Below are 12,751 nucleotides of genomic sequence, written 5' to 3'. Positions count from 1 at the left end.
GTTAAAGTGCCCTAATTGCCTCCATGAGCTGTGTGTCACAGCCATCGCTGCTGCTACTGTTGACTGTGTTGGTAAGTGGCTCAAATCAGCAGGCCAAACAACACTAACCTCCCATTTTCTGTAGAACACCAACATTACCCTGTTCCTTTCATATCACACAGTGTTTTCGCCTCATGACCCCTTTAAACACCTCACAGTTTGAACACCCGTGACATAGAGCAACCTCGATGTTGCCAAAGAGACAAAAAACTGGGGCAAAAAAGGTCAAAAATCATTCACTGCTGTGCAATTGCTGTGAGGGAATGGAAATAATTGAAAGGGACTCGGGTGAGAGTATCAACATTTTTATCACCTCCCTTCTCTCATCTGGATTTTACCAGCTGGACAATCAGAGGAAACTGTTATAGGGATTTTAGGAAGTAAATCAAACTGGAAATGTAGGCTAGAGAAACACTGGATTTTAAAAAGTGAAGCGGACATAGTCCTGCCGTCTCCAGTGGAAATTACTGGCCAGTCCAAAGACCTTATAGTGTGTAGACTCAACATACTGCAGCTCATTTTTTACTGAAAACGCTAGATTTATGTCTGAACCTGAACCACTTCACCTTCACAGCTACTCTACAGTAGCTTCATCTCGTCATCAAAAAAACTTATGTCCCACTACCATGGATACTAGCTTTTTATATCAAATAAAAACTGGTTTATGAATATAAAAAAAACACATTTCATTCAACATCTTATAAAAAATACATTCATTCAGTCTGAACCCCGACAGTAACTGATCTTCAGGAGAAGCATTTATCAAGCTTCTCAGTCTAAACACAGACTCTCACATAAATCCAATGACCTGAGGAGAGAAAACATCAGTAGTGACAATCTAATGTGCTCCTATTCCTCTTTAGGGCTGAGGTCTAGCTATATCTCTGCCAGGTATTGACTCCACTCACCACTGCTTAGTGTCCCTAAATGTGATCCCAGTCAAGATTGGTTTTTGCTGCCTAAGGGGAACTACGGCAATACAAAGTGGTGAGAAGAACTGCTTTGGCCTGCAGCATACAGTATGGTGCTGTCCAGAATTATTAGTACAAAAACACCTGACCGGTCAAAGAGGGATTAGATGTAGCAGTGGGTGGTGTATCATGTTGTTTTTATGGAGTGTTGGACATAACGTGTACTTCAGATTGTGCAATTGTGTGTGTGTTCGGGACAAGCATCCTGCTGATGGTCTGTGTGGGCTTTGATGAAAGATGACATGATCTAGTTTGAACTGGCATTGTACCAAGTGGTACGATGTGGTACTTTGGTTGATGAGTTAGCCTTGTTGTTTTTGTTTTCTACAGATTTTTACTGAAGAGTACCAACAAGTACCTCTTCTTTGTCACAATAGGACTCTTTCCAGCTGCTTTCTGTAATGGTTAGTGGTTGTCAGTGGAATTGTGTGACAGTACAGGTTGTAATTTGTCCTGATAAGTCAATAACTGTCCCATATTACACTCCCGCTGTATTGCTGTGGAAGCCGCATGTTCAGGGCTTCTGTCTTCGTTGTTTTAATGTTTCATCTTTTGAATTATAAAGTTGACATAGATATACAAATAGATAGATAAAATACAGTTTTATAGTTATGGGTACATACTTACAAGAGTGAGTTGAAAGACACAGGCTACTGTATCTATGCTATCTTTAATTTACCACATGGAAATTATAAGAGCCTTTCTTGAGCATGACCCACACTAGACACTAAAAGTCACTATGTCTGAGCTTCTGTTGCATTTTTACCATCACCTGCACGTCCTCCGGGTTTATAGAAATGCAGCATTTTAGCAATCTGTTAAAATCTGACTGTCATAGGACCAGCTGTAAATGCAATATTAATGGAAACTCGCAGGCATAAACCATCTTGTCTGCTACGTCTCTAGCACGCACACATGCTAAATTGACAGAATCCATCCATCAGCTAAACAGCAAAACACCTGCTTTGACTTTCCAACCTTAAATGTTTCAGTTAATAGAATGCTAGCACTCTTCTGCCCTCTGTAAAGCAAAAATACAAGACATGCAGACACACACGTCCAACACAGTGGATCCTCCCATACTTGGAATCCAATTCATGTCCAATCCATCATGAAGAAAACAATATGTCATGTATTATAACTTGGAACATACAAATGTAAGGTTTAAATAACAACCCTAGGAGTCCAGCTCCCCTCTGGGCCCACTGTACTATCATTACAAACACAGCCGTATACTCTGTACACCCAACCCTTTCTTTCACCACAGTACAGTTCTATAAAGCAGCTGTGCAACACAAACACACTGAAACAGCACTAATGATCTACATTTCTTGTGTACTGCAGGTTTATATATAAGCCCCTCACGCACTGTATTAGCTGTTTGGATGGCACCCAGTTTATCTCGTCATTCCATCCTGGTGGCAATCTGCTCTGTCAACAACATCCTTGTTTTCCACCATTTTGCAGGGGAGACAAGTGACAAGACGAAGCTAATTAATCTCACAATCATCCTGTGATTATTACGCTCTCACTTCCAGAGGCACCGTGCGCTGCCTCTCCCCAGGAGTGCAATATATCAGCGAGACGGAGCGGGTCGGTCAGTGCAGACCGCCAGCATCAGTCGACTCTCACACAAGGAAAGATATTAAACGCAGACAGGACAGCTACTGGCAGCGCGGACTCAGACAAGGTGTTAATTGATTAGGGTGGAATCAGAGCGCTGGGGCCCAGCCAGTTTACCACCGTGATTAGACGGATGAGAGGCTCATTTATAAGCTCGACAGTCACAAGATAATTACTAAAACACACAGTAATATATGCAACGGCAGCTGGGAGCAGTGCCATGTGGTGATGGACAGGACTGGGATGTGTGTATGTGTGGGTGAAGATCAATGACTTAGCTCACTTGCAATGATGCTAAGAGGTGGTTGTTAGATAAACAGCATAATAATGACATGTCTCATTCAAAGTGAATAGCAATCCATTTAGGTGTGCGTGATTAGCTATTTTTAAAGCACAGGAAGGCAAAATCAATTACATCCACAGATATTCAACAACTAAGAACCATCTTTCCAATTTAGGCTGCAGTCACACAACAATCTACATCCCAAACTTGAAAAAATGATTCCTTGAACTCACCTGCCTCATCCAATCTACATGTCCTTTGTGTCTGACAATTGTGTACATTCAGGACCAGATTTACATAAATAAAAGTGCTGGGCAAATTTGTGCTGCCTCTTCCATTCAATTTGTGCTTGCAATCTGTGTGTAATTACGGACTGATTTACAAAGGCAGCAGCAGCGTCTGGGTCTGACTTCTACATAGATTCAGCAAATTAAGGAGAGCTCAGAAGAATGCAGGGCTGGGATCACAAAGCTAGAGAAAGAAATACAGACAAGTGCTCACTAAGGAAGTAATACAATTTCAAGACATTCACCAAGGCCACAGCTTGACTCAACCTGTGAAATACTGCTCAGTAAACCGCAATACATCTTAAATACGTGGGCCGATTTATAACAAGAATAACCAGAAAATAAAAATGACGGGGGAAAAATTGGACGTAAAAAAGCAATGGAATGATGTAATAAAAAAGGGAAAACAGTTCTTTGAAAACAAACAGTGAGAGAGAGCCACAGTTGGACAGAGCAGCAAGTCCTGCAGTAGCTCAGAGTGGAGCAGGTGAAGGAGATGGGATGGCTTTGATTGGTGTGAATATGAAGGTAAAGGCAGCCAAATTCAGCTGATGCCTTTTCAAAATAAGGAATCACTGGCCTGTTCAGCACAAAACAGCAACTGCCTATCCCCTCCGTTTGGTGGATCACTGCTCACTTTATAGTAAGCAGTTTAATAATGTAATATGGTTAACTATTTCATTGGATGAGCCCAAATACGGGTCACACGATTTTTGTGGTGCAAAACTGATGTTAAATCCAGTAGAACTCAAACTACACTAACCAGATTTGGACATATCAAATTCTTTGTTTGTTTGGTTGTTTGTTTTGGTTTGCAAGTCACAAAACTCAATTTCTGTAAGCATCCTCGTTCTAAATCACGTGTATTTAACGGCAGCAACAGCTAATCTCCTCTGGAAAGTATTTGCGGGCCTCTTCATGGTGCTCTCATTATCACTTTCATCTTGTCTCACATATTGTCCACCTCTTATTGAATGAGGCTCTGTTGAAGGGTGAAATAATAGATTTATATTTGGGATGGATTCCGGTTTCATTTGTGGTTACAGTGGAGCTTAGCGAACGTTCACAAATGATGGGAAAAAAGAAACATTAAGGGATAAGTACTATAAGTAAGTACAGACATTCTCTTTGTTCTTTTTTTCGCAAAGGTTCTTAGAAAAATATCACAGCATTCTTCATCATGCTCAAGGGATGGAAATATAACAGGACAATAAATAATTAATAGAATACAAAAGGAGAGTCTCATGACACATCAAAGCATTGGCAAGAAATCTTTTCACTGTTTCTTTTTGGATCCAAGTGAGACTAATTTCAGGGAGACGAAATTGGATTTTTTTTCTGGTGCTTTTGGCAAGGATATGCAACAAAGTGCAACATGAAGAAGCTGCCCTCTAGATGCCAGTGAACACAAGCTGTTGTTTAAAAGCATCCAGTGTTTATGTGTTAAGGAAGAATATCGCCACAAAATATCTTGACTTTCTGTGCGCCTTCCCACACGAGGGAGGAGCGGGAAAAAAAAATGAATGTGTTAACTGTTAAACATAATCAAATTCCTGTCAGACTTCAAAGCCCTGGCTCAAAATCTACACTCTGTCATCTGTTGGTACAAGATGGAAATTGGATGGATACTTTGGTCTCTGACATTCCGCTGCAATGTTGTTGCAACTCAGTAGACTCATTATTATTCACAGGGTCCAATTCATATCTACCAACAAGTTATGCTAACAAGTGAGATATTTGTGATGGACCTTATAACTGAACAAGAGTGGCCGAACAACACGTTAATGTGACAAGAGCAGGTGAATGGCTGGAGCTTTTGGGCAGCGGTAATAGATTTTTGATGAAATCTACATGCTCGGCCAGGTGATTTAATCTTCCTGCGCAACAGGTCAGTGACATTTAGAAGCGCACACTTTCAGGGCAATTTGATGAATGATAAACACTGACAGCCGATCAAAATTCATCTGGATTTACAACACGTCACATTCAACATCCAACTCATCACTGAGGTTCAAAAAAGGCACCCCTGTTTGATAAAAGATAAGATAATCCTTTATTAATCCCACATCGGGGAAATTTGCAGGGTGAAGTGGAACAGCAAGAAGCATCAGTAAAAACAAGCAAGGAATCATAAATCAGTTAAAAATAAAAATATAAAATATAAATGAATAAATATAAGCTGTGTAAAACAGACAATGGTTGAATTTACCATTATTGCATATGGGAAATACCGATACTGCACAGTTTAGCATATACTGTTAATGCACATGAGTGAAGTGTCAGTTGCAGTGTGCGTGGTCTATTGGGAACGGTGTTGATCGTAAAGTCTGACAGCAGCAGGACTTTGTGCAGCAGTAAAACAGTAATAACACAAAATATCCCAAAAAACACACATGGCCATTAATTACAACATGTAATAAGAGGTAAAAACATACCTTTTACTACTGGAGTTTAGCAGTGAAACAGCTGAGGGTATGAAGAAGCGTTTGCTTGTGGGTATTTGAAGCAGGAACCAGAAGATAAGGTCTGAAACTAGGTGCAGGGGGTGGGCGCTGTCAGACAAGATGGATTCTGCTTTCTTTACAGCTGTTTTTCAGATGAATCTTTATATATATATGAATAAACATTTTTTATCAAGCTTTTAGAAAACCTTTTTGTTGAGTACCCATGATACTGCTACAGACCTTGATCACCTTCGTTAATTAATTTTTTCTTTCTTTTCTTCTTTAAGATTGGAGAAGCATACCAACAGATAAAAGAGAGAAAATAAAGCAGACTCAGTAAAAGATCTGTGCAACAAATTCATCAGAGAGCTGTCAACACCAAACTTTGCCATCTTCCTCATTTTCATTTTTATACAGCCTTTTGGTGTTGCAATCAAAGCTCAGCTTATTATCAATCATTATGCACAAGTTCTTGTACAACTCGATGATTTCTACATCCTGACCATTAATTTTAGTGTTGGCATGGTTGGAGTGATAAAGTCAGTTCAGATATGTTTGGTCTTTGGCACATTTAATTCCAAAATGTGACATCATTTAGAAAAATGATCTATGCTAGGATCATAGAGCATTTCATCCTTCTTCAGCAGGCTCACCCTAACCAGATCATCTGCGAACTTCACAATACGATGGTTCGTTGTGAAGAGGTCACAGCCCTGTGGAAAGCCGGAGAGCCGGTTGAGCCCATACACTCTCTAAGATCAGCTGGTAAGGAAGTCCAAGATCCAGCAAACATTGTTAGCTTCCAACCCAAAATGCTCAACAAGCCTCTGCGCCAGCAGGTGAGGTTGTATGGTGTTAAAAGCTAATCAGAAGTCTATGAACAAGTCTGGCTTGGTTCTTCCTACCCTCTCTGTGCTTAGAAATTACCTTAAGCAGAGTTATAGTTGCATCCTGAACTCTGCTGGCCCGATATGCAAACAGTAATGGGCTGAGATGATGCTCCGTCCTGTCCAGCAGCTCCTTTTTAATCAACTTTTCAAATGGCTTTTTAACTAGTGAGGTCAAGGCTACAGGCCCGATATCATTCAGAGTCTTAAGATTGCCATTTTTTGCCACGGAAACTCCTCTGGATTGTTTTCATAGTTCGGGAATCCGTTGTTGACAACATGACATGTTAAAAATATAATCAAAATTGGCCTATTTGATCAGCACAGCAGGACAGTAAATGGCTACCAATGTTATCCGGGCCAGGGCATGTTCAATTTTACAATGTTTAAGAACACAGCGAACAGAAAGGGAGGAGACAGGTCCTGACACCCAGCCTCAGACCTAAACTGTTGTTGCTTAGTTTACAGTCAACCTTAAGTCTGTAGCTCAATTCCGCCCTCTTAATGTCACATTTAATTTCCTGTTGTAACATCTTTAGCTCAGGTAAGTTGCCTTCCTTGAATGTATATTTTTCCATGTTTGATAACACTTTAAGGTTTTTGGTCACCCTGGGTTTCCTGTTCGGACAGATCCTAATTACCTTTCTGGGACAACAGTGTCCTTGCAGTATGATACCCATGAACTGACCAATACTGTGAGCTCATTAATGTCCCGAGATGACTCGATGAACTCCTCCCATGCTGTGCAGTGCAGACAGCAAAACTTTCCCCTTCTTTATGCATGTGTGATATGCTGGACAAAGAAGCCCACAACAGTTGTCAAATGTACGAAGTTGGGGGGGGTTGTAAGCTCCTTTGATTTTTGCCATAACACTGGTCCAGTATCTCTCTACATTAATGGTGGGGCAAGAGGCACATTTATAAAAGCTCCTGACAACTTTGTCCAACAAACAGTGGTTGAAGTTTCCAAGAATTAGATTAGGAGCATTGGGAGACAGTGGCTGTGATTTCTGCACAGTCTGTAAGATCAGTTCTGAGGCGGTGCTCTTGTTTGCCTTTGAGTGAAAATCGACCACAGTCACAAAAATCTGCTGGAATTCCCGAGATGGGTAGAATGGATGCATGAAAACAGAAAGGCGTTCAATATCCTTCTCTCTTACTAGTATTGTCCATGGTGTTTGCCTTTATATAAATGAATGCTTTTGCAACAGCATTCATATAGATAAATGTCTGGAGTCGACAACCACCTTTTTGGTTTTCCCTGCATTGATCTGGAAGTGGTTCTGCTGGCAAAAATCCACAAATCCCCAGGTCAGTTCTCTGTACTCCCTCTTGTCCCCATTGTAATGAGGCCAACAATTGTGGTCGTCACAGAACGTTTGCAGGTGGCAGTCTTTACAAAGATGCTATTCTGGGATGTAATGAGGCTGGCACTCAGAATCAGAGGTAAGTCTTTCGTTATTGTTATAAATGTTGATAAGCGGACTTCACTGTTGTGGTATACAACTTATTAAAGGCTTATATAACATAATACAAAGCGGCAATTGCACATAAAAAACGTAATTTTACCTGAGACATAGTGCAAAACGGTCTTTGGCACTGATGGGTAATTTGAGGTATGTTTTGTACTTTACTGATGTCCTATTTGACAGTCAGTCGGACACTATCAAAATGATGTTGACTCAAAGTATGATTCAGATTTGTCTTCAAAGGATGTCAGCTCTCATGCCAGAGGGTTGGATTCTACCAACTCCTCTTGTCTTATAAGAATTTCTTGAGCCCAAATCGTTCTGGTTTTCTTTTTGTTTAGCACCACAGCAACACGTCACTGATATCCATTTTCCTACAATGCTGACACAGCTGGACGTAATGCTATTGTTCATCAGTGCAGATGCTCATGTCAGTATCGTTATTGTTATAGTTATTGTCTTGGTGTGGACAGCCCTTTATACTGATGCATACAATTAAGAATGCAAATTCCACTGCTGCCTTCAAGATGTAAGTTAATTGACCACAGGTTGAATAATTAGTTAATTTCAACAAAAGTGTTCAAAATCAACTTGCAATTAATAAACATATAAAATTACTTCAAGTTAATAAGAAAAGATTAGTTGTTTCCATCAAATGCCTGTATGTCTGATGCTGTACAGAATACTAATTTTTAGCCTCTGGTCTTAGACGTACCAATTAAAGCCAGATAATAAAAGCGCAAGGGAATCATCAATAAATGCACTTCAGCATGTGTCTTACATGCCTGTCCACACAAAAATACTGTAGTCCTCCGGGCTAATGTTTACTTTCCACCTACATATATAATTGGAAATATGAATACGCTCTAATCTATAACTGAAACATATCCCCATTAAAAACATCTCACAAGCTGTTTCCCTCTCCTTGAGGTGCATTATAAGAGATAAGATGAAGCACACTGGATTGCATAAATAGCATGTCCCCAGCACACCTGAAAGGCTCTACTCAAGTGCATCAAAGTACTTGAAAAGAAATTAAATTGTTGGGGGGGGTTGCATGACAGCTTATCAATAGAAGGAGGGGATTTAGTGGAAGCAAAACACTAGCAGACGGTGCAAAGATTCCGCAAATAACAACAACGGTATTGCTGGAGTCCCTAACAGATGGAGAAGAAAACAAACCTGGCTGCTACATTTCCTGGTTGCTAAGCACCACCTGGAGGTAATGAATGTGTTGTTGGCCTAAGAGGGATATGAGACAAGAGGCGAAGTCAAACTGCCTACTCAGACATTACACCGTGCCGAGTCTGCTGCTTGTCCTTGATATTGGTCATCTTGGCCTGCAGATATGCTCATGAATATTTATACAGGCAGACGGACTTAAACATGGATAGATAGATGGCCACAACAGGATATTACTACAACATTAGAATAAGAACCAGTAGTGAAGAGGCCATGTAAGTGGGCATCATATCAAAAACCCCAAAAACATTTAGATCTGTGGAGTAGCATTCAAAGCCATGCTCTTAAAGGATGTGTACAGACTGTATAGTATGCCATAAAGTACTTTGATTGTATGTATGTAATGTAATCTCAGTGAAAAGTCATGTGCTGGTACTGTAGCTAATATATGACAGCTTCAAGCCAGAGTTTTATAAAAGACCAGTGACTCACCACACATCCAGTGGAGTCCAGCTTTCGGTCAGATATGCAGCGGAAGTTGCGGCTGCAGCCTCCATTGTCTTTGGTGCAGTCTCTGACGGGCCCGAACGAGTCCAGGAGAACTTCCAAAGAGTCAAAGGACGAGCTGATCATCAATTCCTCTCTGTTTGGGCAAACAGAAGAGACAAAAAAGAGGATCCCTGTTTAGTTGTGTGCACCTGCATTTGTGTGTTACTATTGCTGAGGACTGATTTTTGAGCATACAGATGCCGTCAGGATGAGTGTGGTGAAAAGTGTGCTCACACCTGTTGTGTAACCAAAGCTAACCACTTGTTACATGGTGAACTGACACACTGTGAAGAACACTTTTGCATCAGTGCAGCAGATTTCATCTGATGTCGAGTTTCTCCTTCAATAGCTCTTAAGGCGAGGTCAAACCAGCATTTATGACAGCACAATTCAATTTATGCCAGTGGACATAATGTTAATGGATTTGCTTGCAGAGGCAGAAAAAGTCCAAGCAGATTTTTTTATGAAGACCTCAATTTTGGTGAAATGCAAATTTGCATTGTTGATCAATAGCAAGTTATCTTAATGGTGCTAACCTTTGGGAGAATGAAGGAATATTGGCTTTCATATTAGCAGTACTGGGCAAGCAACCTTCATGTAATGTGATGGTAAACTGCTCAAGCCCACAGCTTCCCTAACTGCACCAGTGGTTTCACAAACTATTAATAAATGTTTCAATAAACATGTGTGTCCTAAGCATGGGAAATATCCAAAGCAGTGCCAACACACACAAAAAAATGTTGTTTTCTAATTCCAAAAACTGACCTGTGTTTATTGTTGCTTATTATCAACTTTTCATGACCAACTAAATGATAATGAAATTAACTGTGTATGAACAGATTCAGACTCATTAATTTCCAACATGCATATAGATAAAAATATTGGACAGCCACTACATTGACTCAAATGGTTGATGACTGATTTAAGGAAATTGAAAAGAGGAAAATTATTGGAGCAGTTGTGCTTGATTTTATGGCAGCTTTGACAGCACTGATCATGAGTTAATGTTAAATGAACATTACGGTTTTTCTCAGGCTGCATTAAAGCAAGTAATTCAGATGTTGAGCATGTAAAACATGGTGTGCCTTAAGGAAGTTATCTTGGGCCACTCCCACACGCAATCGTTAGTAATGATCTTTAGTATTAAAAAGGCTTGTATCTCAGCGTATGCTAATGACACCACAATATATTCAACAGAAGCAGCAAATAGTGATTAAACAGAGAATGGTAACTAAAATGGGAAACACTTTTTTTGTAATTAAGACCAAATTATCTGAGACAATAGTTCATCAAACAAGTAATTCAACATTTGGTTTTGTCTGACCTAGATTATTGCTTAGCAGTGTGGTCCATTACTTCATAAATATAAGAAAATTGAAACTGGTCCAGCATAAAGTGGCAAAGAGATCCACCATGGTTTAGCATCAGGAAACTGGAACTGAACGTACATGTAGTGCTAGCCCGTCACATTAGCTTGGTTAGCTGTTGTATTTGGCTGGCACTAGCTTGTTTTTGGGTTAGTTCACTTGTAGCTTGCACAGTCATTCACTAATGTGAATGTGTTGTGTAGTTTTTGTGTGTATACTATATATATGTTAAATTTTATGTAACTCTGACCAAGTACATCTTCGCTGATGGGTGATAAAGCCGTATGTGCAACATTTTGGACAGATGTACAAAGTCTTTCAAAGGTCATTCAAAAAGCAATTCAAATCTGCAGAGATGTTATACCTTTTTTAAAAAAGGAAGATCGGTGGTTTCATAACAGGCCTGTATGGCTACAACAGACAAATATGCCATTTATTGAGATCTGACACCATGACACTGCTTAAATAACGTTCAAATATGAGTATAGGCAGTGGTAGGAAGGGACTGACAATGTTTTGCTAAAAAGAATTAGATTTTCTTGAGCACAATTGTTCCTTTAGGCCACACATGGTGTCAGTTTGTGTGTAGTTAGATATGCTATCCATAAATCACTGTTAATCCACCTATTTTTCCAATGCAAGTAAACACTGAAAACATACTGAAGTTAGTAGTTGTTCATATTGAGTTTAAGAAATATCACCTTCAAGTTAATGATTCTGAATGAAATTCAGCATTCCATCAGTTATGCTTTGCTATCAGCAATATGCAATTTGCTTTCATTAAAATTGATAAAGATACCTTCACATTTCTTTAGATCGTGTTGGGGGGGGTAAATGTCAAAGCGGTGCTTCCACGCTCTGCTTTGCAAGAACTTCTGTGCCACCCTGCTCTCCATTTAACTTAATGAAGAGATATCTATTTTCATGAATTACAAATACCTGCATGTTTAATTCATTCCGTGTTATCATCATGAGAAAAGCTATGACTTTTCACAGCACAATTGCTATGCAAAGTAGAAGACTTCTGAGATAAAACGCACCATGAAATCATCGCTCTAACCTTGCTCTTAGCAGTCACTTTGTGTTTCTGTGATTTTCCTCTTTCCTGTAAACCACTTGCAAGGTCAGTAAGCAGATCAGCCAGCAGAAGGACAGCAGTATTTGAGATGGGTGGAGATGAAGAACAAAGCACAAAGTACCTCAGTGTTTTCTCTCTGAATCTAAATCACAGCTATTTCTGCCGAGGAATAGTGCTGCTGATGATAAACAACAACTTGTGTGATAGCACTGCCATGAACCTTACCTTAGTAAGAAAAAACTAATAATAATGACCTCTCAGGCACTCACAAAAATATTTTTCTTCCAACTCCCCGTACTCCCCTGCTACCCCTATGAGAAGAGAGAGTGAGTTTTCTTCCCTTTCACAGTCAACTTGATGCTATCTTACGAACCAATTTTTCTATTATAATTGCCCATTGCTTGGTTGTCATTTATACAGAGGAGACCTATTGAACAGAGGCCCAGCAGATGATGAAACTCACGGTAAGTGTGAATGCTAAACTATCTGGGAAATGCAATTACTGTCAAGACATATTCAATGATTGTGTGCAACACAATTTACCTTTGAACCTGCAGTGCAGAACTTCTGTC

The 12,751-nt window shown here is 39.9% G+C and overlaps 1 protein-coding gene across 5 annotated transcripts in view; it reads right to left on the bottom strand.

Moving 5' to 3' along the window:
• The window catches only part of astn1 (astrotactin 1), a 361,427-nt gene that overhangs the window by 209,805 nt on the left and 138,871 nt on the right, over positions 1–12,751 (bottom strand). For all 5 annotated transcript variants that reach the window (XM_076744683.1, XM_076744682.1, XM_076744685.1 and 2 more), the window contains one exon: positions 9,678–9,828. In XM_076744683.1, coding sequence (XP_076600798.1) covers positions 9,678–9,828 — 151 coding nt within the window. The remainder of the gene's footprint in view (positions 1–9,677; positions 9,829–12,751) is intronic.

The sequence above is a fragment of the Chaetodon auriga genome, chromosome 12 (assembly GCF_051107435.1).
Source record: "Chaetodon auriga isolate fChaAug3 chromosome 12, fChaAug3.hap1, whole genome shotgun sequence".
Taxonomy (NCBI): domain Eukaryota; kingdom Metazoa; phylum Chordata; class Actinopteri; order Chaetodontiformes; family Chaetodontidae; genus Chaetodon; species Chaetodon auriga.
Note: the sequence above shows the minus strand (reverse complement) of the source record. Positions and strands in the feature narration are given on the sequence as shown.